The 25,496-nt window shown below is 36.5% G+C and overlaps 1 protein-coding gene across 1 annotated transcript in view; it reads left to right on the top strand.

The window, feature by feature from the left end:
• COL3A1 (collagen, type III, alpha 1) overlaps positions 1–18,317 on the top strand; it is a 37,536-nt gene extending 19,219 nt beyond the window's left edge. The window contains exons 16-51 of the mRNA XM_012728075.1: positions 316–414; positions 936–980; positions 1,127–1,225; positions 1,422–1,475; positions 1,601–1,708; positions 1,914–1,967; positions 2,849–2,947; positions 3,276–3,329; positions 3,489–3,587; positions 3,902–3,955; positions 4,061–4,114; positions 4,409–4,462; positions 5,002–5,055; positions 5,388–5,432; positions 5,978–6,076; positions 6,163–6,270; positions 6,524–6,577; positions 7,132–7,185; positions 7,268–7,321; positions 8,173–8,226; positions 9,112–9,219; positions 9,651–9,704; positions 9,951–10,004; positions 10,197–10,358; positions 10,474–10,581; positions 11,777–11,884; positions 12,520–12,573; positions 12,659–12,766; positions 13,212–13,265; positions 13,648–13,755; positions 14,007–14,060; positions 14,151–14,258; positions 14,954–15,239; positions 16,181–16,368; positions 16,747–16,989; positions 17,669–18,317. Coding sequence (XP_012583529.1) covers positions 316–414; positions 936–980; positions 1,127–1,225; positions 1,422–1,475; positions 1,601–1,708; positions 1,914–1,967; positions 2,849–2,947; positions 3,276–3,329; positions 3,489–3,587; positions 3,902–3,955; positions 4,061–4,114; positions 4,409–4,462; positions 5,002–5,055; positions 5,388–5,432; positions 5,978–6,076; positions 6,163–6,270; positions 6,524–6,577; positions 7,132–7,185; positions 7,268–7,321; positions 8,173–8,226; positions 9,112–9,219; positions 9,651–9,704; positions 9,951–10,004; positions 10,197–10,358; positions 10,474–10,581; positions 11,777–11,884; positions 12,520–12,573; positions 12,659–12,766; positions 13,212–13,265; positions 13,648–13,755; positions 14,007–14,060; positions 14,151–14,258; positions 14,954–15,239; positions 16,181–16,368; positions 16,747–16,989; positions 17,669–17,815 — 3,339 coding nt within the window. The 3' untranslated portion in view covers positions 17,816–18,317. The remainder of the gene's footprint in view (positions 1–315; positions 415–935; positions 981–1,126; positions 1,226–1,421; positions 1,476–1,600; positions 1,709–1,913; positions 1,968–2,848; positions 2,948–3,275; positions 3,330–3,488; positions 3,588–3,901; positions 3,956–4,060; positions 4,115–4,408; positions 4,463–5,001; positions 5,056–5,387; positions 5,433–5,977; positions 6,077–6,162; positions 6,271–6,523; positions 6,578–7,131; positions 7,186–7,267; positions 7,322–8,172; positions 8,227–9,111; positions 9,220–9,650; positions 9,705–9,950; positions 10,005–10,196; positions 10,359–10,473; positions 10,582–11,776; positions 11,885–12,519; positions 12,574–12,658; positions 12,767–13,211; positions 13,266–13,647; positions 13,756–14,006; positions 14,061–14,150; positions 14,259–14,953; positions 15,240–16,180; positions 16,369–16,746; positions 16,990–17,668) is intronic.
• The last annotated feature ends 7,179 nt before the right edge of the window (positions 18,318–25,496 follow it).

Here is a 25,496-nt window from a genome sequence, read left to right as displayed (position 1 = left end):
TAAACTATTTTATATATATATATATATATATATATATAGCTAAATGGGTATATTAATCCTGGCATTCAAGTGTCCTGATATCTATTCTAATGCCTTTACTCTTTTCCAGTGTTTTCTGGAAAACAGATAACATACTCACACACACAATTTTCATTTCCTCTGTCTATATATTATTGATGATTCTTTGCTTTAGACAGAATATACAGTCATACTATTCCAGAATTTGGGAGACTGGCTTAGACTGGCCTTAAGACTAAACTGGTTAGGTAAGTAGAAGTGTCAAAGGAAATTGACTCTTTAGGGCATATCCCTTAGGGTGAAGTTGGACCTGCAGGATCTCCTGGCTCAAGTGGTTCCCCTGGACAAAGAGGAGAACCTGGACCTCAGGGACATGCTGGCTCTCCAGGTCCTCCTGTAAGTAGCAAATGAGGCTGTTAAAAGGGAAAGTTTTATTTCATTTATTGCATGAAAGCATATGTTTTAATATTGCTATCAGTTAAAATTACTTCTTCATGCTCTACAATGCCAGTACTGCAATAGTGGTTTGATTTGTACTGAAAACTATAGTTTGTAAGGCTTGCTACTCTTCTCAGATTTATGAATTTTGTTTGCATAAATCTTAAGTAGAGGGTGGGTAATTATCTGATACATTGAATAATGTGTTCCAAGCAAGTCACCAAGAAGAAAAACTCAAAGAGGACCAAGAACCTTTTCTTTCACTTACAATTAAAATTTACAACAGGTGCTCATTGTCTCTAATTTATTCACATAATGATACTCTTCAGCCTTTACTTTGTGTTATATTCTAGTTGCCAGTATTCTCTAATTCTATAAAGTTTAACAGTGACCAGATAATTTGCTTTACAAATATAAAAACAACTGCAATTATATGTGCACGATTTACATTATTATCAAAATCTCTTTTTCCCCTATAGGGTCCCCCTGGGAACAATGGCAGCCCTGGTGGTAAAGGAGAGATGGTAAGGGGCCCTTCCTCTACACTCCTCTCATTCACACACACATTTTGGCTTCCTTTGAATTTTGCACAATATGTGTGTGAGCTTTTAGCTAATCAGACAACAGAGTCTTAATTTGTGTAATGTTGTTTTTCTTTGGTAATTTTTAGGGCCCTGCTGGTATTCCTGGAGCTCCTGGATTATTGGGGCCCAGAGGTCCCCCAGGACTACCTGGCACCAATGGTGTGCCTGGACTGCGAGGTGGTGCAGTGAGTTTTCCTATTTTTATTTTACTGCCTAAAATGTGTGGGTTAATTCTCCTAACAAAATAATATAAATAATAGGGCTTTGTTCACTTGCATTACGATGATTTTACTTTGGCTTTATAATTTCTCCAGGTGTTACTGGTGATGATTGTGTTAGTCTATTCTCCATGATTTTAAACCAAGATTTTGTATCTTTTAGGGTGAACCCGGAAAGAATGGTGCGAAAGGAGAGCCAGGACCACGTGGCGAACGAGTAAGCATTACCCCAAATAAAAACATTTGGTTATCCCTTACAAAACAGTGTTACTAGAATTTAAGCAACTAAAAATATGCAAACAAATTCAGTCACTATTCCTGTGTTTTGGTACCTTTTCTTAGGGTGAAGCTGGTTCTCCAGGCATTCCAGGACCAAAAGGTGAAGATGGCAAAGACGGTTCACCTGGAGAACCTGGTGCAAATGGAACTCCCGGAACTCAAGGAGAAAGGGTAATTTTTCCATGCGCAACCAAGAGAAAAATCATTTGCTATCATCCACATTGAACTTGAACTTTAGGGTGAGGAAACTGTTATGTTTATATAGTATCCGAGCCCAAATATTGATAGTAATATGTGAGTGTCTCTGTTGCCACTCAAGAAGCATGAAAATATTTTATTGTTTTGCCCTGGAAATTTTACTTTTTATTATTTCCAGGGTGCTCCCGGATTCCGAGGACCTGCTGGAGCAAATGGCCTTCCAGGAGAAAAGGTAGGTGGCTTTGGTTTCTATTTTCATAGAAATAGGTTAACTCTAGATGCAGGTATAATCTTCTCTACAAGTTCTCATTAATAAAAATCTAAATATCTTTTTTAAAAAAATCAGTTTTTACAAAAATTATTATCAAAGTAAACCAATGATTCTAGCCCCAGCTCAACAATTTTCCTTGCTTTGTAACTAAAACTAATCACTTAATCTCTATGTAAATCCTTTGACTGCCCATTCATTGGGAGATTTTTTATCTCAGCATCCTAGCAAGACAAAGATAAACCCATATCTAAAATTTCTTTGAAAACTCCATAGTGCAGGCACTCCCTGGTGGCGCAGCGAGTTAAAGCACAGCACTAAGAAGCTTAAGCCACTTCCGAATGAGCTGATCCCACCTGCTCCAGAGGTGATCCACATGGCGTGGCAGACCTCTTCTGACCCATCCACTGCTCCCCTCAGCAGTGTACTTTGTCTATCTGCCTGTTCTGCTCCCCAGTCTGTCTCTGGTGAATCCTCTCACTCTCCACATCACTGGCCTATACCCCAGTTCTGTATGAATAAATAAATAAATCTTTAAAAAAAGAAAACTTGATAGTGCTATACAAATATGAAGTAATATCTTCAGTGATTTTTTTCACTTCAAATGCACAGAAATATATTAAGCCCACTAAATATTGCTTTCTAAAGCATGTGATGTTCAACATTGCCTCAAAATATTTCCAGTGTGACAATCTGAGGTACAAACTGTGATTTTGACTAGAACATGTCAGCAACTTACCACTTCTGAGAGACCAAATAGAGCTCATTGGTTGTAACCTAAATATTGTCATTGTCTTGGTCAATGATTTTTTTTAACCTATTTGTCGATTTATTTCACATCTTAGGGTCCCTCTGGGGAGCGTGGTGGTCCAGGTCCTGCAGGGCCCAGAGGAGCTCCTGGAGAACCAGGCCGTGATGGTCTCCCGGGAGGTCCAGGATTGAGGGTACAGACACAGTTTTTTGAATAACCCTGCAATTTTCTAACAAGAAAGGCTCTGAAGAAGGATCAAAGACAAGCTAAATCAGGCCATCTCTTCTGTGGGTTCAAAACTAAACAAAACAAAATTCCTTTAAGAAAACGTAGACTAGTATAGGTTGAAGAACAAAAAAGGTAGAACACTTGACTAAGATAATTTATAAACTAACAAAAAAGTGTAAATCTCTGAGACCGCATATGTAAGTAGAAATCTAAAACTTTTAGATTTTTTTTTAGTATACTTGTACTTCATTTATATTTTTAAATCACCTGACTGATACAGCTCTTTAATTTAGGGTATGTCTGGAAGCCCAGGAGGACCAGGCAATGATGGGAAACCAGGGCCTCCCGTAAGTACATTTATTATGTCTCATTACAGAAGCTTCGTGAATAATGAAATGTAGAGTTTAGCGTAGCCTTGAAAAATATTGGGTAATTTTGATTTGTCTATTGCATATCTGATCAGCCTTATATCGAGTCTCTATTAATGTGATTCTTTTTCTCATTAGGGAAGTCAAGGAGAAAGTGGTCGACCAGGTCCCCCAGGCCCGTCGGGTCCCCGAGGTCAGCCTGGTGTCATGGGCTTCCCTGGTCCTAAAGGAAATGATGTGAGTTCCTCTTTCATTTCTTCAGTAGCTACTTGAGAGGATACCTTTTACTTTCTATAGCAGGGGAGTGTTGGTTCAGGAATGGTCAAAACTTGATCTCTATTTCAAAGCATTGAAGAATATATGAAAATCAAATACATTGTGAGATGGGAGCTAAATTTTTTTACTATGGAATTCTGGGAAAAGGCAACATGTATGGGAAAATAGTTCTATAAAGTAGATTTGGTTATTTGGGTGTGTGTGTATATGAAAGAGGATCATTAAAATCTGAATTCTTTCATTTGAGAATTAGTAAATTAAGATTTCTTCTTTAGGGTGCTCCTGGCAAGAATGGAGAACGAGGTGGTCCTGGGGGTCCTGGCCCACAGGTATGTAGCTTAGTAATTTATTTCCAACCATCAGATTTATTTCCAATCGAATGGTTCCCTCTGTTACCTTTGTTAACTGTGTTTCACTAACTGCTTTCTTTTTAGGGTCCTGCTGGAAAGAATGGTGAAACTGGACCTCAGGGTCCCCCAGGGCCTACTGTGAGTTTACTCCCATAAATTGGAGTTGGAAGTGGGGGGGGGGAGGGAAGACCAGGAATTACATAATCTCTGACACTTTATAATTAAATTCACCAAATCAATTACAAAGATTGCTTATTAGTTAATTAAATGTTGACATTAAGCAAACTTATTTTGGACCTGTCTCCCATGTGTCATTTCCACAGATGAAAATTTTCCCTCTTTCATTATTTTTAAATTAAGCTTGAAATCTATATAAACTACATATGAAAGGGTATTTTATTATAATGGAGCATCTTTTTTTTTTTTGCACAGGGACCATCTGGTGACAAAGGAGAATCAGGACCCCCTGGTCTTCCAGGGCCACAAGTAAGAATTTGTTATTTAAATGTCACTCGACACCTACTTTTACCACTTAAGCACTTCCCTTTCCCTTTGATAGTTGTATTTGTTGAATCAACTGATAGTTCAGTTTTTCAGTATACTAACTCATCTTAAGTTAAATATTACAGGTTGGTCTTCTACCTTTAAATAAAATTACTAAAATTGCGGTCATAACTTTCATGCCTATTTCAGAATGACTCCATTTTTTATGTATTTTAAATATAATTAACAATTCTATATGCATAAACTTATTTTATTGTAACTTCAATTCACATAATTAAACGCATCTCACCATGTTTGCTGACTCATTTTATATATAGCAACAGAAAGAATAAAGGGAAATTAATATAGTTTTATAAAATACTGAGCATCATCACTCTATCATTAGATTTTGAGAGTTACAAATCTTCCATCCCTAAAAAAGGCCTCTAAGGCCACTTTTCAATGCCTTTTAGAATCATATATGAAATATGTTCTATAAGCGATGTTTAGATGATTGTATAATACTCCTGTGATCTTTGCAGGGCATACCTGGAACCAATGGCCCTCCAGGAGAAAATGGAAAACCTGGTGAACCAGTAAGTCCCAATCCATTTTTTCAAAATTCCTAAACCAAAAGAACAAGTAATAGTTATGTATCAATTATTAATGTTTGCATTTTCTCAAACCATAATATCTGAGTTTTAACATTAAGTTTTGAAACATTAACAAAACAAAAAATATATATACAAACATAGCTATAATAGGAAAAGTTTGAAGTCTACCAAATAAATGGAACTTAAGGAAATGTCCATAACTCAAGATTTGACAAATTGCATGGTATACAAAAGAGACAAATTTGTATTTAGCTTTTATTTATAAAACATGTACTCTGATATAGGTCTAATCATATAAACTGCCTATGACCTAGGGTCCAAAGGGTGACGGCGGCGCACCTGGCACCCCAGGAGGCAAGGTGGGTATTCCAAACTATTTCCAAATTTCCCCAGCACATTAGGGAGCAATTCATTAATGGCATGCTTTTATTATCTCAAACTAAACTCCCTTTTTTCTAAGCACAATATGACAAATGTTTGCTGAATACATTTAGGGCAACTCAAACAGTATATTAAAATTGTCTCATTGGGAAAATCAAATTCTCTGTCATCAATAAACACTGTAGAGTCAACTATGGATCTGAAATTTCAAAAGGAAATTCTTCCCAGTGCACTGATATTGTATAGAAAACTGGTTTTGGTAGAGCGTTAAATGTTCACACTTTGGAATAAAATGAATAAAATAAGAGTTTTAGATTTTCTTCATTAGGTCAGATGTGAAAGTTCTCTTATTTAAACTCTAGGTTTCTAGCTCTCTCTTGATGAAATGTTACTTAGAACTATAAATATTTCTAAATGCTACAAAAATTTAAATTAAAACCTTAGTGGACTGCATCCATTCAGGGTAATTCTGCTTTGGTTTTGTGTTAGGTTTTCTAACAGAGATGTCACATTCCAATTACAGGGTGACGCTGGTGCTCCTGGTGAACGTGGACCCCCTGGAGTAGCGGGTCCCACAGGACTAAGAGGTTCACCTGGTCCCCCTGGACCCGAAGGAGGAAAGGTAACTGTGCAATTCAATTCACCTAAATTTCACAAAATATATTTCATTTCTTTCCCATGGATTGCAATTTCCCTTTTTGATTTCAGGGCCCTGTAGGTCTCCCTGGACCACCTGGCAATAATGGCAGTCCTGGTATACAAGGAATGCCAGGAGAAAGAGGAGGCCCTGGAGGTCCTGGCCCAAAGGGTGACAAGGTATTGGCCTCTTTTCTGTTCATTATTCTACAAAACAAACTTCATAGGTGCAAGGAAAGCAGCTGGATTGTTCCTGGAAAACAATCTATTTTTAAAAATCAACTGTCATTTAATAGTAAATGAAATTTGAGTTGTAGTCCTAGAGTAACTATTTCTAAGAACACATCACAGTGAATCTTGAGATTGTTCCTCTTTTTGGGAGCTCTATATCAAAGATACTTCTAATTTGGTGACACTGACTTTTATTTGACAGGGTGAACCAGGTGGTCCGGGTGCTGACGGTGCCCCAGGGAAAGACGGCCCAAGGGTGAGTCCTTGTATTGAAGAGAAATAGACCTTAACTGAGTAGGACACAGAATAGGTGCCATATTTACTATAGTTGCCTTTAAACATTACAACTTTTGACAGATTAAGTAGGTGAACCATCATGTAGTTTTGCAAAGCAACTAACATTTTCTGTATCTGAGTAAAACTTACAGTATTTGAAAACAATATGTATGATCCTGGGAATAGTTGAATGAGATGTTTTAAATTATCAAGCAACTAAATAAGGCAATCTTCTTTAAATTCTAAAAGATATTACTCTAAGATCTTCTATCATATCTTATTTATTCTCTACAATAGAAGAAATAAATCAATAAAATGTCATTCAATCTTATGTTCCTTTGGAGTCATCTCCAAAATCATGGATTTTCTAGGCTCTGTAGTATGTACATACTCAATAAAGTATGTATTATTCCAGCTGTAAAGGAAATCTTATTATCTAGCTTGTTAGATCAATGATAAGTCTATATACTTTGTTTAATAGGAAAATGATATTCTTTATCTTCAAATTTAAAAATATATTTCTATTTTCTATAGGGTCCTACTGGTCCCATTGGTCCCCCTGGCCCAGCTGGTCAGCCTGGAGATAAGGTAACATAGCTCTATTTAGAAACAAAAAGAAAATGTCTTTGGCATTTCAGATGATGGCAGTATTTTCGTTTTCATCTTTCAGGGTGAAGGTGGTGCCCCGGGACTTCCTGGCATAGCCGGTCCACGTGGTGGCCCTGTAAGTGTTAGACAAATTTCAACATAGTTTTTAATCACTAGAGGCAACAATTACTTATGCTTTGCTTGTTAGCTGTTCTGCCCGAGGCCACAGGTCTCAATTTGGAATTACTGTCTGTAGGAATCATATAATATCAAGTGAGATTTATAGTTCTTCACTCATAAAACATGAAACCATATTAAATGATACTTTTATGCTACATAACTCTTTAAAAATATATAAATACTATATAAGTCATATACATTTATAAAAACAAAATAGTATGTCTTAAAACCCATAGGACCTTTGCTTGAAGCTCCTTCTAGAGCAAAAATGTGTTACCTGCAAAGGTTATAACTCAGAAAGTTTATATATTTTTAATTAATTCATAAATTGATTTCTCAACATTTTACCATGTTTTATAAGTTGTATAGTTAAATGTGTTAAGCACTTGAAATTTTTTAAATTATTTTTCTTTTACAATTTTTTTCAGGTGTCATTTTGGGTTAGCTAATTAACATAGCCATCAATTTATATAGCTACATTTGTTAAATTATTTTCTTTTTTTTTATTGAGTTAACATTTGGCTTACCACACTCTATATGAATGAGAAGCATAAGTTCACATCCCATCAGATATATGCTACCACATTACAAATTATTATTCTTGCAAATTATAGCACAGAGGCAAAAGGACTAATGATCTGGTGTGGTCCATTCCTAATTTTGTTGAAAAAGAAATCTTCAGAGATTCAACTCTTTTATATCATTTGTATTTCCTGTTTAAAGGAAAGATAACATGACATAGAGAATGATATTCACTCTAAGGGACGATGTCCCTACTGAGATTAATGAGGATATTCATCCTTGCAGGGTGAGAGAGGCGAACATGGCCCTCCAGGACCTGCTGGCTTCCCTGGTGCTCCTGTAAGTATGTTAGAGCACACTTATCCCGCAGCCCAAAAGCACTGGCTTCTGTTATTGAGAAATAACAGAAGTCTATGGGGTGTCTGGACCAGTATCCATTCACTAAAGAGTCATTTTACCCCATTTTTTAGCTACCTTTTTTTTGTTTTTTTTTTCCAATAAAATGGTACCAGTTTCCCATTGGCTGGCTTAATATGTAGGTTTTAGGAACATAGCTTCACACCTCAACCTGTGTGTGTGTGTCACCAAATCCACCCCCAAAGTTCTGGTGCCATTCATGCTGTTCTGGTGCTATTCATTCGAGTCGACCCCCCTCTGCCAGTTCTTCCCACCCCCTTTTCTTCCTCTTAACCACCATATTTTTCAGTCTATGAGTTGTTTTTGTTGTATTTTCTTCAAATTTGCTTTGATTATTTATATTCCACATCTGATACCATCCAGAAATTGTCTTTCACCTGATGATTTTGCTTTAGTTCTAGTCTTAATCCTTAAAAATTTGAGACAAAAACTCCTGCCCTGCCTTTCTGCCTGGCTCACAAGGCTCACCTGGAACCCTGAAAGCACTCAGAAGATTTGAAAAGTTCTTCCACTATAAGCTAATTAAAATAATACCTAACATCTTAGTCAAATGAATGTACTGATAGCTGCTTTCAAATGCAGTCCTTGGAATCACTTCCTCTCTTAAGGCAAATAATGTATATCTGAATGCTTGCTTGATAATTTACTTTTATGATGAAAATACTGTATTTTTCCTTGTCTTCAATGAGATTTCTTTTCCTACTTCTTTTCTTTATCTGAAAAATTCTATTCTCTAAAAAATATAACAGTCAGCCAAGTGTAGTGTGAAGGGTATCAGCTCACAGACTGCATTATTTGTAAATGTAGGGCCAGAATGGTGAACCTGGTGGTAAAGGAGAAAGAGGAGCTCCTGGAGAGAAAGGTGAAGGAGGCCCCCCTGGAGTTGCAGGACCCCCTGGTGGTGCTGGGCCATCTGTAAGTATTCTCATTGTCTACGCCTTCTAATGACATACTTAGGTCTATCAAGAATTTATTATTCCATATTGAGAAAGCACATCTTATGATAAGGGACCAGTGTTCTTTGAAATAGAGTTGTGAGTTTGAAGTTCAAGTTCAATAGTCTAGATATGACCCAATCAAGTAATTTTACATTCTTCACAGAGTTACTGGGTATTTTTTTTTGCTTTTGTTTTAATATTTTTCCACAATAGATTCTCATTCATTTGTAGTTCCCCCAATTTCATTGAGATATAATTGCCATATGCCACTAGGAACGTCTAAAATATTCAATATAATGATTTGATATGTGAATACACTGCAGAATGACCACTATAATAAATTTGCCTGTCCCAAATTTTTATTTTAGTGCCATTCTGGTAAATCTTTCCTACCTTCCTTCTCTCTAGGGTCCCCCCGGCCCCCAAGGCGTTAAAGGTGAACGTGGCAGTCCTGGAGGTCCTGTAAGTATTGCTCTACCTATTATTATCCAAACTATAATTGAAAAGCATTAATTGCTGCCACTTTGAATCACTGCTGGCTTGAGAGCATTAGATTCTGAAAGGTAGTGTAAAAATTAAAATAATTTACTCTTATGAGTACTTTATAAAGAAGCATAATGACCCAAAAGTAGACTATAGATTCTATCAAATTTTAGTGATCTGTTATTTAATATACTTGAAATTCAAAACTGCATTCTCCTTTCACAGGGAGCTGCTGGATTCCCTGGTGCTCGTGGTCTTCCTGGTCCTCCTGGTAGTAATGTAAGCAGTTTTTAAAGGATTTCTTTTTACCCTATATTTCATAAGGGCCATTTAAAGGTGATATTTAAGTTGAGAAAGCCATTGCTGCTTTTCTCTGTATAAGTCTAATATAAAATTATTTGAGTGAGCTAATATAGGGGAAATTTCACTGATTCATTAGAAAATACTCACATATCAAATAATTCTTTGTAGGGTAACCCAGGTCCCCCAGGCTCCAGTGGTCCTTCAGGCAAAGATGGACCTCCAGGTCCACCTGGTAGCAGTGGTGCTCCCGGCAACCCTGGGTCACCTGGCCCAAAAGGTGATGCTGGGCAACCAGGAGAGAAAGGATCACCTGGCTCCCCGGGCCCTCCGGTGAGTGGCTTCTTTGCCCTATGGACTGACAACACTATGCTATTTTTAATCCAACTTCTGTACACAAATCACAGTCATTCAAAGATGAGCTAAGACTTCACTTTTCTCACAACAGGGAGCTCCAGGCTCAAGTGGAATCACAGGGATTCCCGGAACACGGGGTCTTGCAGGACCACCAGGCATGATAGGTCCTAGGGGAAGTCCTGGCCCGCAAGGCATCAAGGTAAGTGTACTTGTCCCTGTGTCTTGCGTCCTTTGAGAGTGTTCGAAGCTCATCTAACCATACTGTGTATGGTCTGAATAACCTTTTCTGTAATAAATGCAAATTCCTGATACATTTTTATTTTTAAGAGCTGTGAATACTTTTAAAAGTCTCAAAACACAAAACAGGGCCCTCCCTGGTGGCGCAGCGGGTTAAAGCGCAGCACTGAGAATCTAAAGCCGCTTCCGCATGAGTTCGATTCCCGCCTGCCCCGGAGGTGACCACATGGCGCGGCAGACCTCTCCTGACCCGCCCGCTGCTCCCCTCAGCAGTGTACTTCTTAGATCTGCCTGTTCTGCTCCCCACTCTGTCTCTGGTGAAGCCTCTCGCCGCCCCTGATCCTCTGGCCTGTACCCCAGTTCTGTATGCACAAATAAATCTTTAAAAAAAAAAAAAAAACACAAAACAGTGTACATCACATTCCAGTCCTGAACATAAATACAAATAAATCAATAACAAATACCTCACAATCTCAAATACCTGTTAGGAAACTTCTGGGCGTTCTACAGTTTATGGACTGTCATTGGGAATAATTAATTGATTAAAAATTATCCACCAATTCAATTCACTTAGCACTCCTGAATTTCCTTTCCTAATATTATTATGATATCCTAGTGCTTAGTATCTTAAATATCCATTAAATTAATAGGGTAATGAAGTTCTGTTTTATTAAGTTTACATTTTGACACTTCAAGAACCCTTTAAACTAAATGTTATATAATATTGCTGTGAAATTACAATAGAAAATGTGTTTTTAACTTGTGTGGGCATATCTAGTAAAGTATGTTCTTTAGGCCAAACTGAATATTCAGTGTAATTTAATTCTAATGACCATGTTACACCTATAGTTTTATGGTAACTTATTATTTTCTTTTTCATGCCATAGCTGTCTGTTTACACATCCAAAAATAGGATGTAATTTGAATAAGATAATGAATGTAATTACTCAGCCTTTTGTCACTGGGAGAGTTGGAAAATACAAGAAGCTGCTTCTCTAATCCTCTTCCTTAAAGGAGGGGAGAATGTTAGGAATAACTCAATAGATATTGGATGAAACAAGGTTTTTCCCTGGGAAGTAAAGCTATCTACAAAAGAATATTGATTTCTTACCTTAAGGTGAGTTAAAAGAAAATTTCCCTTATTCCTTTGTACACAGGGTGAAAGTGGAAAGCCAGGAACTAATGGTCTCCCTGGAGAACGGGGACCTACGGGCCCCCAGGGGCTTCCTGGCCTGGCCGGTACAGCTGGTGAGCCTGGAAGAGATGTAAGTGTTGGTTCTTAGGAAGTAAGTTAGTAGTTGACAGTTTATATAAGCAAGGGTCAAACTGGGCCTCGATACTTAAGATTGTATATGTTATTACATGCCAAAGAAACTGTTCCTTCTCTAGCAAAGATAGTTTTCCTAGAACAACTAGAATACTTAATACGCAACTTGAGTGTGCGTGATCTTTAATATTTACCCAATGAATAATCATTAATGGATAGGAGTTTGAGCTCTAGTTAAATAAACAAATTAGAAGTAGGAAGAGATTTAATTTTCATTATTCTTTTGGTTAAAATTTTATCTGTGATTAGTCTTGCTAAATTTTCAATTTCCATTAACAGCTGACATTACTGTATCTCAAGCTTTTTATTATCAGCCCTCTAAGGCATTTTTTTTCTCCTAATCACTTCTCCCTCTCACCCCATGAAATATAAGTACCACAAATATACTACATATTTGTTCAGATAATGTTATCCTTTAAAGGACCACACCCATGATAATAACTAAGATTTCCACACACAATTTTATCCTCTTTAGAATGATATTGCTCCTGTTGAGAATGCATGATTTCGATGCTCTTTACATGGTTCCAAAGCATTTGCTTACTTTTCTCCTTCACTTTTTTCTTCAATTAGGGGAATCCTGGATCAGATGGCCTGCCAGGTCGAGACGGATCTCCTGGTGGCAAGGTATAACAAACAAGGCACAGAGGTTGTGTAATAGTAATCATAGTTGCTGACCATATTTATTCCGTATCTATGAATTTATCCACAGGGTGATCGTGGTGAAAATGGCTCTCCTGGTCCCCCCGGTGCTCCTGGTCATCCGGGCCCACCTGGCCCTGTTGGTCCCGCTGGAAAGAGTGGTGATAGAGGAGAGTCTGTGAGTTCTAACAAGCGCCTTTTACCTTTACTTGTCCATGTCACTTCATAAAGAGATTAGTAGGTGAAAGATGGAATGTCAGGTCTGCCTACCAAATGACTGAACTTGAGCTTTACAGCTTTTATGCTAGTCATTTCCTGGGCAATGGCAATAATAAAGATAGACAATATGATTCTGGTAGTAGTCAATGAAGAACTAATTACTCAAATTCAAAACAGTATTAGACAAGTATATGTTCATTGAGTAAATATAAAACTGAATTAATAGGACTTTCTCAGGTTCCCAGTTTAGACAGAAAACAGGGAAAGAACCTAGAAGATAAAATCAGCTTTCAATAGTGTGCATGCAGCTGTTCTATCACAATCAAATGATTAACTCAGTAAAACAAAACTCTATCAATAGGTCATTTTCTGTATGACTGTTCATTTTTCTATCTTCATTTTAGGGTCCTGCTGGCCCCACTGGAGCTCCAGGTCCTGCTGGCTCCCGAGGTGCACCTGTAAGTCTTTCTCTTTTTTTTATTCATTCTACAGTATAGAAAATACTCTACTTTCTGGCATATTCATAAAATAACACTCGATAAAATATGTAATTATGGAACAGAATTTAAACTTTTGAAATACAGAAAATTAATACAGCATCTAAAATTTTCTTGAGGTCAAGGATATAAACACCAGTTATTGGGACTCTGTATCAGTCCCAAATCATTAACAACCACAAGCACAACCTTTATTATCCCATATATCTTTACAATTACATGACTTCATGGGGATTTCTAGCTGATAGAATATCATAAAATGAACTTATTAATGTCCATAATTTCTATTTTATTTTTCCAATATGCATGTGTTTGTATATTAACTTTAAACATGTTTATAAAGGGTCCCCAAGGCCCACGTGGTGACAAAGGCGAAACAGGTGAACGTGGTTCTAATGGCATCAAAGGACATCGAGGATTCCCCGGTAGTCCAGGTGCCCCCGGCTCTCCAGTGAGTACATTGACTTTGATAGAAAATAACACTTCAACATATTTTAACTAACAAGTTAAACAGAGACTTTCAGTAGAAAAGTGTTCAAGTATATGGCGAAAATTATGAGAAATGGGTTCAATGTGTGATTTGAGATAATAGTTGGTATGAAATCATGGGAAAGTTAGAAGAAAAGTAAATCTTGATATCTATATTTCTGGAGCCTTCTTTCTTAAATTTTTCTTTCAAATTCACCTTTCTTTTACATTCAGGGTCCTGCTGGTCACCAGGGCGCAATCGGTAGTCCAGGCCCTGCAGGCCCCAGAGTAAGTATCAGAAAAACATTGGAAGGTCTGTTTTTCAAAACACTAAACCTCACGTGGATATTCTGACATTGTAATATCATTATGTCTTAGGGACCTGTGGGACCCAGCGGCTCCCCTGGGAAAGATGGAACGAGTGGACACCCAGGTCCCATTGGACCACCAGGGCCTCGAGGTAACAGAGGTGAAAGAGGATCTGAGGTAAGACACCATTTACCAATATGCAGTTTGCATTTATAAAGTTTAATATGCTGGCATATTCAAATTTTCAGAAAAGCTTTGTAATACATTTAATCTACCTTGATTTAGAAAATAGTCATTTCATGGCATTCTTCAATACATAACCAGTTTGGAAAACACATTTTTATAATTCAATTAGTGATATCAGGATAAGAACATGAACCCAGTTAACCAAATGCACTCCTCCACCCTCACCATAAGGATTATGAAGCACACTTTACTTCTAGGGTTTGTTTGGGCTCCTATCCCACACCTGTAAATAGAATTTAAAAATTACCTCACAAGTCACACATGTAGTAACTTAATCACAAATAAATTAAGTGATAATCCCAAACAGTTAAAGTCAAACCTGAAATCAGAACCTAGATTTTCTGATCAAATTCCCTCTGTCATACCAGCATTAAAACTGCCCACTTCACTTGTATAATAGGAACCATGATAAAGTAAAATTTGTTTTTATATAGCACTGAACACAATATATTTCATGTTATAAATTATAATTATTCTAAATTGTTGATCATTTGATCATAAAATAAACCAAATAATTATGAAAACATGCTATATTGTTTATAATGTTTGCAGTTGAGATAGCATCATATTCTATCAGTGGAGACCAAAGAATTACAGTTCCGTGTTGCACGTTCTACCTTTCCTAGGGTTCCCCAGGCCACCCTGGTCTGCCGGGCCCTCCTGGACCTCCTGGTGCCCCAGGTCCATGCTGCGGTGGGGCTGCGGCCATCTCTGGTGGTGGTGAAAAAGCTGGTTTTTCCCCATATTATGGAGATGAGCCTATGGACTTCAAAATCAACACTGAAGAGATTATGACTTCACTCAAATCTGTCAATGGACAGATAGAAAACCTCATTAGCCCTGACGGTTCTCGCAAAAACCCTGCTCGGAACTGCCGAGACCTGAAGTTCTGCCATCCTGAGCTCAAAAGTGGTATGTTGGGTGTCCTCCATAACAGTGGCAGTAGGACTATAAACAAAGTTACTTTTCTTTGGAAAATAAAACAGGCTTATGAGTAGAAAATATAGCAGCAAGAATATTTAAAGCATGTTAATTTGAAAATGATATTGCAATATAAACTGCAGATGTATTTAAGATGTAACAAAAATTTTTAAATATTTCAAATGTAAGGAAATTTAAGGATAATTTTGTATACAAATAGCAGTACATTTCTATGTATCATTTTATTGTTATTTTTAATAAATTTATTGTAATATTTAAACGCATTTTGTAATAGACATAATCATTAAATTATTCAAATTAAATAATTTATTATTCAGCAACTTATAAATTATAATTTATAATTGTAAAAAGTGTAATAAAATACTGTAATAATGTAAGCTATAATGTGTTGGGGTAACTCTCTCTGAAAGGCAAAATTATTTCAGACTTTCAAATGTCTTAACATGAAACATTGCCTTTGTTAAGAGTCCTTTTTGGAAATTAAAATGGAGGACAACCATTGATGATAGAGGCTTAAAGTTTAGGCCCATTAGCATAAATCTAGATTAGTTAAAGAGTTTATATTATTAAGCAAAACTACATTAAATAGGTAATCATCTTTAAAAAATAGTTCAGTAATTGCAATACACAGTCAAATGTCTTGACTTAGTATATCATCAAGCTTCAACATTTTTATTTCATTATTTATCGTTGTTATGCTAACCATTTTACCTCAAAGATTTCAATCTAAAAATTTCTCTATTATGCTTTACTGTAAAATACCTAACTACACATGCATGTATGCATGTATGTTAAAATACATTAACAGTCAAAACTAAGAATGCCTTACCAGATAAACACAAAAATTCTGTTCCAAATTTCATTGTTAAATTTATAACCAATTCCCATTGTTCTTTTCTGTGACTCTGTAGGAGAATATTGGGTTGATCCTAACCAAGGTTGCAAGATGGATGCTATAAAAGTATTCTGTAATATGGAGACAGGGGAAACATGTATAAATGCTAGTCCTTCAAATGTTCCACAGAAGAGATGGTGGACAGACTCCAGTGCTGAGAAAAAACATGTTTGGTTTGGAGAGACCATGGATGGTGGTTTTCAGGTAAAAAAGGATTAGATAGCTTTAAACACTAAATGATTCCTACTTAACCCACATTTTATTTCTCCCATTTGTTTATCACAAAGCAAAGTTAGTTGGTAACACAGAAAAGCTCATTGATTTTTTCTATTCAGGTGATTTATGATTTGTCGTAAGAGCTAGTTCAACTGAACTCTTTGTTGTATACAACAACCTCTCTTAATTCTTTTCTCCAGTAGCATGTTTTGCCTGCAATAAAAACATGTTTATATAAAATATTCCCATATGAAACTCCCACACTATACTGGTCATATTATACTTGCATTACATATTATATGCATCTCTTACTTAGAGTTGAAATTAAAATGCTTGAGCAGTTTTCTCATTTGTTTCCTATCACAGTTTAGTTATGGCAATCCTGAACTTCCTGAAGATGTCCTCGATGTCCAGCTGGCTTTCCTCAGACTTCTCTCCAGCCGGGCCTCACAGAACATCACGTATCATTGCAAGAACAGCATTGCATACATGGATCATGCCAGTGGGAATGTAAAGAAAGCCCTGAGACTGATGGGGTCGAATGATGGTGAATTCAAGGCAGAAGGAAACAGCAAATTCACATACACAGTTCTGGAGGATGGGTGTACTGTAAGTAACATCATTTTTATAAGCATGGGTCATAAACAGCTTTTCTGGTTTAACTGTGCTATTTTGAAAAGAAGAAATGAAAATAATGCAAGTGAACAAAAGAAGTCGTTTGGTACAAATTATATGAAACCTACTGGTTCACTGAAGACAATGTTAAGTCACTAAAAAGAGAATAAATTTTCTCAACCCCCAGGTGAAACCAGCTGAAATGAAAGCACTAAAATTTAAGTTTATACAATAAAGTTTATCAGATAACCTGGACAGTTATTATAGATTTATATAACAGCCATCATTTGGACTCATTCTAAAAACTGCTTTCTTTTCAATTTATATCTAAGCTTTGTTATTATCATTTATGAATAGAAGGAATTTTAGCTTCTATTATAGCAAATTCCATGTGACAGACAAATTTAGCGAACCTTTTAGTAAACCCATTAACACCTAGAAGCAATGACCATAAATAGGCCTTCTGGGAACAGACAACATGCTGGGCTCACCCGGAGGCCATCTTGGGCTTTTGGTAACAGTATGATTTGTGGCATGGGAGGAAAATAGCTTTGAAGTAGATAACATAGGAAAACTCCTTCAAGCAAAAATTGTTCTTTGTAACTTCTCAGTCAGAGCAAATATCTAAGTCATAGCAATATAATTATCAATATTTTTTTGCTCTTTTTTACAGAAACACACTGGGGAATGGGGCAAAACAGTCTTCGAGTACCGAACACGCAAGGCCATGAGGCTACCTATTGTAGATTTTGCACCCTATGATATCGGTGGCCCTGATCAAGAATTTGGTGTGGACGTTGGCCCTGTTTGCTTTTTATAAACCAAACTCTATCTGAAACCCCAGCCACAAATTTCACACTCCATATGTGTTCCTCTTGTTCTAATCTTGTCAACCAGTACAAGTGACCAACTAAATTCCAGTTATTTATTTCCAAAATTTTTGGAAAAAGTATAATTTGACAAAAAAGGATACTTTTTTTTTTTTTTGCTGTTAGACCAATTACAATTCAAATGCTTTTTGTTCTATTTTTTTACCAATTCCAATTTCAAAATGTCTCAATGGTGCTATAATAAATAAACTTCAACACTCTTACAATAACACTGTGTTACATTCTTTGAATCTTAGCCCATCTGAAGAACAATGACTATGCTTACTATTAAAAGATAACCTTTCTAAAATAGTCAAACATGAAATTAGAAAGATATCCCTGTTTCAACTACCTCAACCTGGTCAGAAATACAGATGAATTTTATAAATCCTAGAAAAGACTTGTATAAGTCCTAGGGGAAAATGTATAAATTTGCAAAACATAAATTTTATTGACTAATTTCTTAAAACAGTGGTAGAAAGTAGAGTGCAATACAAGAATTTAATTTTTTAAACCACAATTATTTCAATCTTGAATATCATCCATTTATAAAGGTGCTTTTCTCTTTTCCAAGTGTTGGTAAAGACTATCAATATTTGGGAAGGCTTTAAAGACACAAGTTATGGTGCTAATCTGCTTTTACTTTAAAACCCCTCCATCAGAATTGTCTTGTATTCAAAAAATAAATGCACACCATCTGTACAGGTTTCCTGTCAAAAAGATTTATTGGCCTATCACTTCAGGGGATTCTCTTCCTTCTTCCTGTAAGTCAACAACAACAAAATTCAAATTATGGGCTGTTTTTGTCACAAATAACACAGAGAATGTGTTGAAATCTTACTTGTAAACTTGTATGTGGTTGTTGATCTTTTTTTCTTACAGACACCCATAATAAAATATCATAATAAAACATTGCTGGTACTTGTCACTTTTTATAAGTTTAATAAATGCTTGTCTACACACAAGAACTCTAATGATCCCCCCCTTAACCCCCCCAAAAGGCATATTCAATTCTAATTCACTAGCAAAGGTTTAGACCTTGATAATAAAGTAGGAACTGGGGCCCTGCAAGACATAATAGCAGAGAGAAGGACAGGGGCCTCGAGAGACATGGAACCCCCAGACAGACATAACGAGAGAGAAAAGTCAATTATCAAGAAGAAAGTCCCTAACACTGTCACCAGCAAATCCATGTTCGAACATTGGCCAAGATTGCCGAATCAAGAAACTGCACACTCACTACAGCGCATCCCCTACACCCAAAACATGAGCCTTACTATTAAAACTGAAGATGTTTCACCAGCAGCAACCCACTCAGGAGCCCGCCCTATTGTGTGGATGTTTATCTGTCCTTGCTGCTAGCAGAAGTTGGCCTATTTTGTTTGTTTGTTTTGTTTGTTTGTTTTTTAATCCTTGTGGCTTTGCTCCCAGCTGTCCTGTGTCTTTCAATAAACTCCTTCTGCTTGCTCCCTTAAAGCCATTTACATGTGATGTTGCAATTCTTTTACATAGTGAGGGTTCCGGGTTAGGCATATCATATCATGTCACATCACATCACATCACACTAGCTTAATAATGCAATGACCATCAGGAACACAAAACCTATGTTCAGAATAGAAATAATCCTAAGAGTGGAGTCTTACAAGGAATTTAGATGAACACTTGGGAATAATAAAAACTGAAGGTATTCTACTTGTGTTAGTCCCTGGAATTAGGAAAAAAGTAAATGAAGACATCCAGGTGGGAACAATCAGGAATAAAGAGGCTGATAATTTAGCAGGAGGTAAGCAAGAGACAGCAAACCAGGCATTATTTGTACAAATAATTGCAAGCTTGAGCATTTTCTACTACTATTGTCACCATCCTTTTGGGTCAGTCCTTCTCCACTATCAACATTTTGTTCTTTTAATTTATTATGGATGAAAATACAATCTTACACATTTGGGCTTACAATCTGAAATTTTCTGTTATTACAAAATAACACTTTCAAAAACAAAAATTCAGTTAATTTATTCTCCATACTAGAGGAAACCAATGTGACTTTCTTGTATGTGTTTCTAGAAATATAGATGATAGATACATGCATGGAGATAGATGCATTGTTAGACAGATGGTAGAAAGTCAATTATACATTGAAAATTAAATTACTAGGACTTCTATTTTAGGCAGTTACTAGATTAGAAATATCTGGGCTTCTTTTATTAAGTTGCATCACCGTGGCTTTCCTGCCTCCCACTTTTGACTTACAAGGACTCTTCCAGTTTCATTAAGCCCAACTAGATAACCCAGGCAATCTTCTCATCTCAAGGTTGGTTGATTAGCATTTAGCTCCCTTAGTTCCACCTGCAACTTTAACCACACCCTTGCCTTGCCATGTGATGTAACACAGGCACAGGCTCCAGGAGTTAGGATGTGCCTGAATTTGGGGGCTAGTCAACCTACCTCAATACTCATGTGAAGGAAGGCGAACTAGAAGCCCACTTTACAATGATGGTACCAGCTATAGCCAGATTTCTAGACAGTAGCCAGTACTGAAGAAATGGCACCTCCTGTTCAGGTTTAGGTTCATCAAGATGCTTCTGGGATAGGATTTTGAAGATTTTATTTAATCTGGGGAACCTAGTGCATGGTGGGCAGGCTAGGATTCTGGGAGTCCAGCAGATAAATGAGCCACCCAGTCCCCCATGAATCTTTACCCTTACTCTGGGCTCTCTGTGGTGCCTCCTTCTCGTGGTCTTGCCACTCTGTGGTCACGTGTCCTCTGCGCCGTTCTTACCGCAGAATGAAGCTGCCGGCAGAGCCTGAGCCCACAGCCTCAGGAGCGCCCACTTACGCATGCCCACACCACTCCAGGTTTCCACCATCACGCATGCATGTCCACGCCCACCTCCCGAGGGCCCCCTGCGTTCAAGGCCACGGGTGTTAGCCACAGAGGTTAGCTGCGTAAAACGCCTGACCAATTCACTTACCCTGCAATCAACCAGTCTGGGCTTTTGCATCTAAACATGGTGAGTAGGCCAGAAACTAGTAAGAGCAGCAACTGCCGACAGCAGGAGAGATTCAAGGAAATGAAAAAGACAAGACACTGAACTCAAATGTTTATAATGGATAAGAATGAATGTAGGAAAATCCACTTTGTATCCAATGATGAAAACTTGGCAATCCATGGGAAAGGATTTATCTTTGATATTCATCTGAAATGATTTACACTTTTAAGACAAGGCTGAAAATTACCCTCTGCTACACACATTATATTTAAATTTCATGACAAATTGCAGAATTTCTTTTATGTTCCACAGGGGGAAAAAAAAAAAAAAGAATGGTAAGTTCATATCTCTAACCTCTATAGTCAAGACATAAATGAAAACTATGATCTTTTTCTGAAGGTAGTAGACTAAAAACATTTTTCTTTTAATTCCAACATTCAACTCTTTGCACAGATTTGAGATAACTATAGTACACACATAAACCTTAATTCTTCAGATCATTAGGCTATAGCATAATCTAAATAAATTCTCTAATTCTCTGATGTTGTACAGTTGGAAAACTACAGAACTCCCAAACTTCAGTGGGTTGATGGAGGAATTCTCCTCAGACATTCCTGTTTTACATTAAATTACTCCAGCTGTCTAAAATAGGACCAATTATTTTCTACTTGGTAATAGTCCTGCCTTCTGTGAAATGCAAGAAGCCTACCAAAAAAGAAAAGAGAGAGAGAGAACAATTCTCATACCTCTCTCCCACCACAGCTTATTGTTTCCAGATTTGTAGCTACAGTCTGAAGGCTCAGAGGGGTAGCAATTAAATATTAATCTCAGGAGGAAGCTCACACTAAAGAGGATGGAAGGATTTAATTAATAAATATTGTGTAAAATCTGGGCAATGTGTGTGGGAATGGATTCTGAGGAATTAAGCAAAGAAGAATTGTGCAATCCAGATTAGATTTTTTTTTCTTCATATATCCTGCAACAGAGAACTCTAGTTATTTACATGATTGAGTGACTGAACCACAACTCTTAGGTAACCTGAATTAAATGTTTGCAGATACCACCAACTTCCTGGTAGATGGAAAGTGCAATTTACAAAATTAAAAGGATTGTCAGTATAGGTTATATGTGAAACACCACTTACCTTCTATGTTTTCAAGGTGGACAAAGGTGGTTCTTAGAAATACACAATGAAATGTATGTCAATACTTGATGCTAAGTTGTGAAGTAAAGAAATTCTCTAATTTGCAATTATACTATCACTTTGCCTCTATCTTGATAGAACATTAAAGAAATATCTCAACCTTCAAACTGGTATTTTAACAAAAATTATTTCATTCACAAAATTTTATCTAAGAAGTCTTGAGAATGAAATTTATAGTCACACAGCATATTTGGAAAATGCAATAAAATAAGAAAAATTAATTTCCAAGTCCTAAATCAATGGTTAATCCTAAAAGTCTTCTTTGCATATTTTCACATAATTGTGACAATTTTGCACATGCAGCTTTGTATGGGAAAAAAAAAAAGCTTTGTATTCTGCTTATTTCATCAAACATGATACCACTTTTTGGATATTGGTTATAATCAAGAAAATACAGAAAATACAAAGTTACAAATCACATTGAAGTGACCTTACTTTTATCTAGTGTATATTAAAATTTCACTTGTCTGGTTTGTATCTTAGAGAAATAGACTTATTTTCCAAAGTGAGTCATAAACTGTGGAAAATATGTTCCTTTCAGAAATAACTCTCCATTGAGTCATAACTCATTAAGTGAGAATGATAAAATAGTGGTAAAAAATATATATTATGATAAAACATGCATGAAAGATTCCTCAAATTTTGACTTCCCCAATTTGCACCCATAAAGTTTGCAGAAATTTATGAAGAACAACTTATTGAATCAATGCCATAAAGGAAAAAAAAAAGAGAGATTTTTTAAATTATTTTTTCCTGTAAATTTGTTCCTTTTTTCATCTCTTTAAACATTATTCTTTAACAATATAGCGACTTTACTAAAATGCACAGGTTTATTTGGAATCTTTAACATGTCTGACTTATTTTTATTTATAGAAGTGGGGCTATTCATTGTGAATGATGAATTTTAGATATGGAGTGACTATACCCCAGTTTATTCATGATATGAAAACAGAGACTTTTTGCAATTTTGAAAATCAAGACCTTTCATAATTAAATAGGTGGGAGCAAAATAAAAGACTTAAACTCTACTTTAGACTGAATTCCCTAGAAAAAAAATAACTGTAAGATAATGACATCTCTCTTGAAGATTTATTGAAAAGTGCCTTCAAAAACAAAGACAGAAGAACAAGTTGACCCTCATGCAATTGACACTTAGATTTTGGGTAATCGTATAAGAAGTTTTAGAACTTAGATGGCCCTTCAGAGTTACCATACTTCATAGTAAGAAGGAATTTGTCTGTGTATCCTTTACACAGGAAGTCACTCACTATGGACCAGAATTGGTGGGGGTCACTTTCAGTAAGGCAGTTGTTGTGACTGCAGGCAATTCTCAGAGACTGTTAAGTTCTCAGTGGCAGATATTACCAGGGTTGATGTGTTGGCTTGGAAGGAAATATGACTTGAGCAACATATATAGTAAAGCTTCTATTCTATGCTCAGAACTCTGCTAAACAATTTAGGGAAATATAACACAGGTTTGCTCCTCTAGGAGAATCTCTCATCTACAATAGCTAAATTTGCACCCATCTGAAATGGTACAAATATTTTCAAGGCAGCAAATGTGCTGAGCTAATCATAAGAAATATAGACAGTATATCCCAGTATGTTTCTATTGTCAGGGTAGCATTTTAAAGAAGATAGAAGTCATGCAATAAAAAGGAGCATGGTTTAAATAAATGCTGGAGAACAGGAAAGTAATTTTAGACAAAGAAACAAAAGAAGGGGGAAATAGAATCTGGACCAATTATTCCATGCTGAAGGGACAGTAAAGAATCCCAGCCACCTAAATCCATTCAATTCAATTCAGCAACAATTAAGTGAATAGGGCAATTGTCAAGGTCAAGGCTCAGAACCAAAAAGATTCAAGAAGAATGAGAGACTAAGAGACTTAGAAAGTAACATGTCTTGAGAGTCAACAAAAGTTATACAAGAGAGACACAAGGCACTGGGAAGGCAGAAGGGGCATTGATGTCCAGCTAGAGGCCCTCAAGAAAGGCTAGATGAAGAGGCTGGCACTTGAGAAAGAATTTAAGAAACAATGTTTCCAGGTAAAAGAATGAAAGAAATTCCACACACTAACAACAAAAGAACTCTGTAAGAACTCTGAGAGGTGTAGTTGGCAATTTAAACTAGCCAGCTTCACCTGGGGCCTGAATTTTATGTGTTGGTCTAATAAATGAGGCTGACATACAGCCTAGCTAGAAACTTAGAAAAGATGAATATTTATTTAATCTGCTTCTTAGTGCAGAGCTGTATAGAGACTTTACATACTGGAAGGCAGTTAGTTACTTGAGGAAAAAAGGTCAGGAATAAACAGATAGGATAGCACTTACAAGAATGAAAAGATACCTATTTTGGAAGAAAAAAGGGTGAAATTACGTATCAGGGGAAAAGAGAATGAGAATAAAGGAATTTGGCAAAGAATCACACGTCTTTTCCCCTAAAGAGAGTCTCAAAACATAGATGTATTTGCTGGGTAAAGTAGGTTAAGAGGGGAAGATGGGGACAGCAAAAGGAGGACATCAAACATCATGCAAGAATGTTTCTGTTTAATAAGAACTGAGTGGAAAGTTACACAATTTCAGGCTTACTCACAGCTCTCTACGTGGAGTTCAACATGACAGTGTTTCATTTGGAAGAATGTTAGCACATGATAAAATGTGTGACTGATTGGAGAATACTAACTAGGTCAGGGGTGGCTAGATTGATTTGGAAATTATCCTTACACAGATGGCCGATGAAATCATCTGGCTCCAGAATGAAATCATTAGGGATTCTAAAAGAAAGGGGAAAAGGACAATATGGTGTGTACGTGGCAGAAGGAAAGATACAGAGACCGCAACAGCCACAGTCTGATTTGGCATCCTGTGCTTATTAGTAGTTAGGAAAAGGAGGATTTAACTTTGAGGACAAGGTATTAATTCAAGGGCTATAAAGAAAGAAGAAACTGAACAGAAGGAACATTTCATTAGTGTTGTTGATAAAAAAATGATTTGTGTCTGATACAGAATTTTCTTGAATTTAAACCACCTGGAGAACATTCTCAGTAGAATCAGCCTGGGCACAGATTTGAAGGCAGCAATTGCCTATAAGAACCCAGGTCACACAGTATTATGCAAGGAAAATGGCAGATGTTTCAGAGGGACTTGGATTGTAGCGTCCTGTTTGAATCTTCAGATCTTAACATTTTGACGACAGATGTCTTCAATTTATATTGCATTTTTTTCTAACTAAAGCGGCTAACTGTTGTGATCATTCTGTAGCTCCAGCTGCCTTTCATTATAAGACTTAACTCATAGTAGTGTCAACTACTGGGAAAATTGTTCACTTTATCATTACTATTCTATCTTCCCTAATACAGGTTAAATTCACATTTTTAACTGCATGTATGCACAGACCAATTTCTCATAGTATTGACGACATTTTATATATATATATATA

The sequence above is a fragment of the Condylura cristata genome, unplaced genomic scaffold (assembly GCF_000260355.1).
Source record: "Condylura cristata isolate star-nosed mole 26May11 unplaced genomic scaffold, ConCri1.0 scaffold00002, whole genome shotgun sequence".
In the NCBI taxonomy this organism is placed as follows: Eukaryota; Metazoa; Chordata; class Mammalia; order Eulipotyphla; family Talpidae; genus Condylura; species Condylura cristata.
Note: the sequence above shows the minus strand (reverse complement) of the source record. Positions and strands in the feature narration are given on the sequence as shown.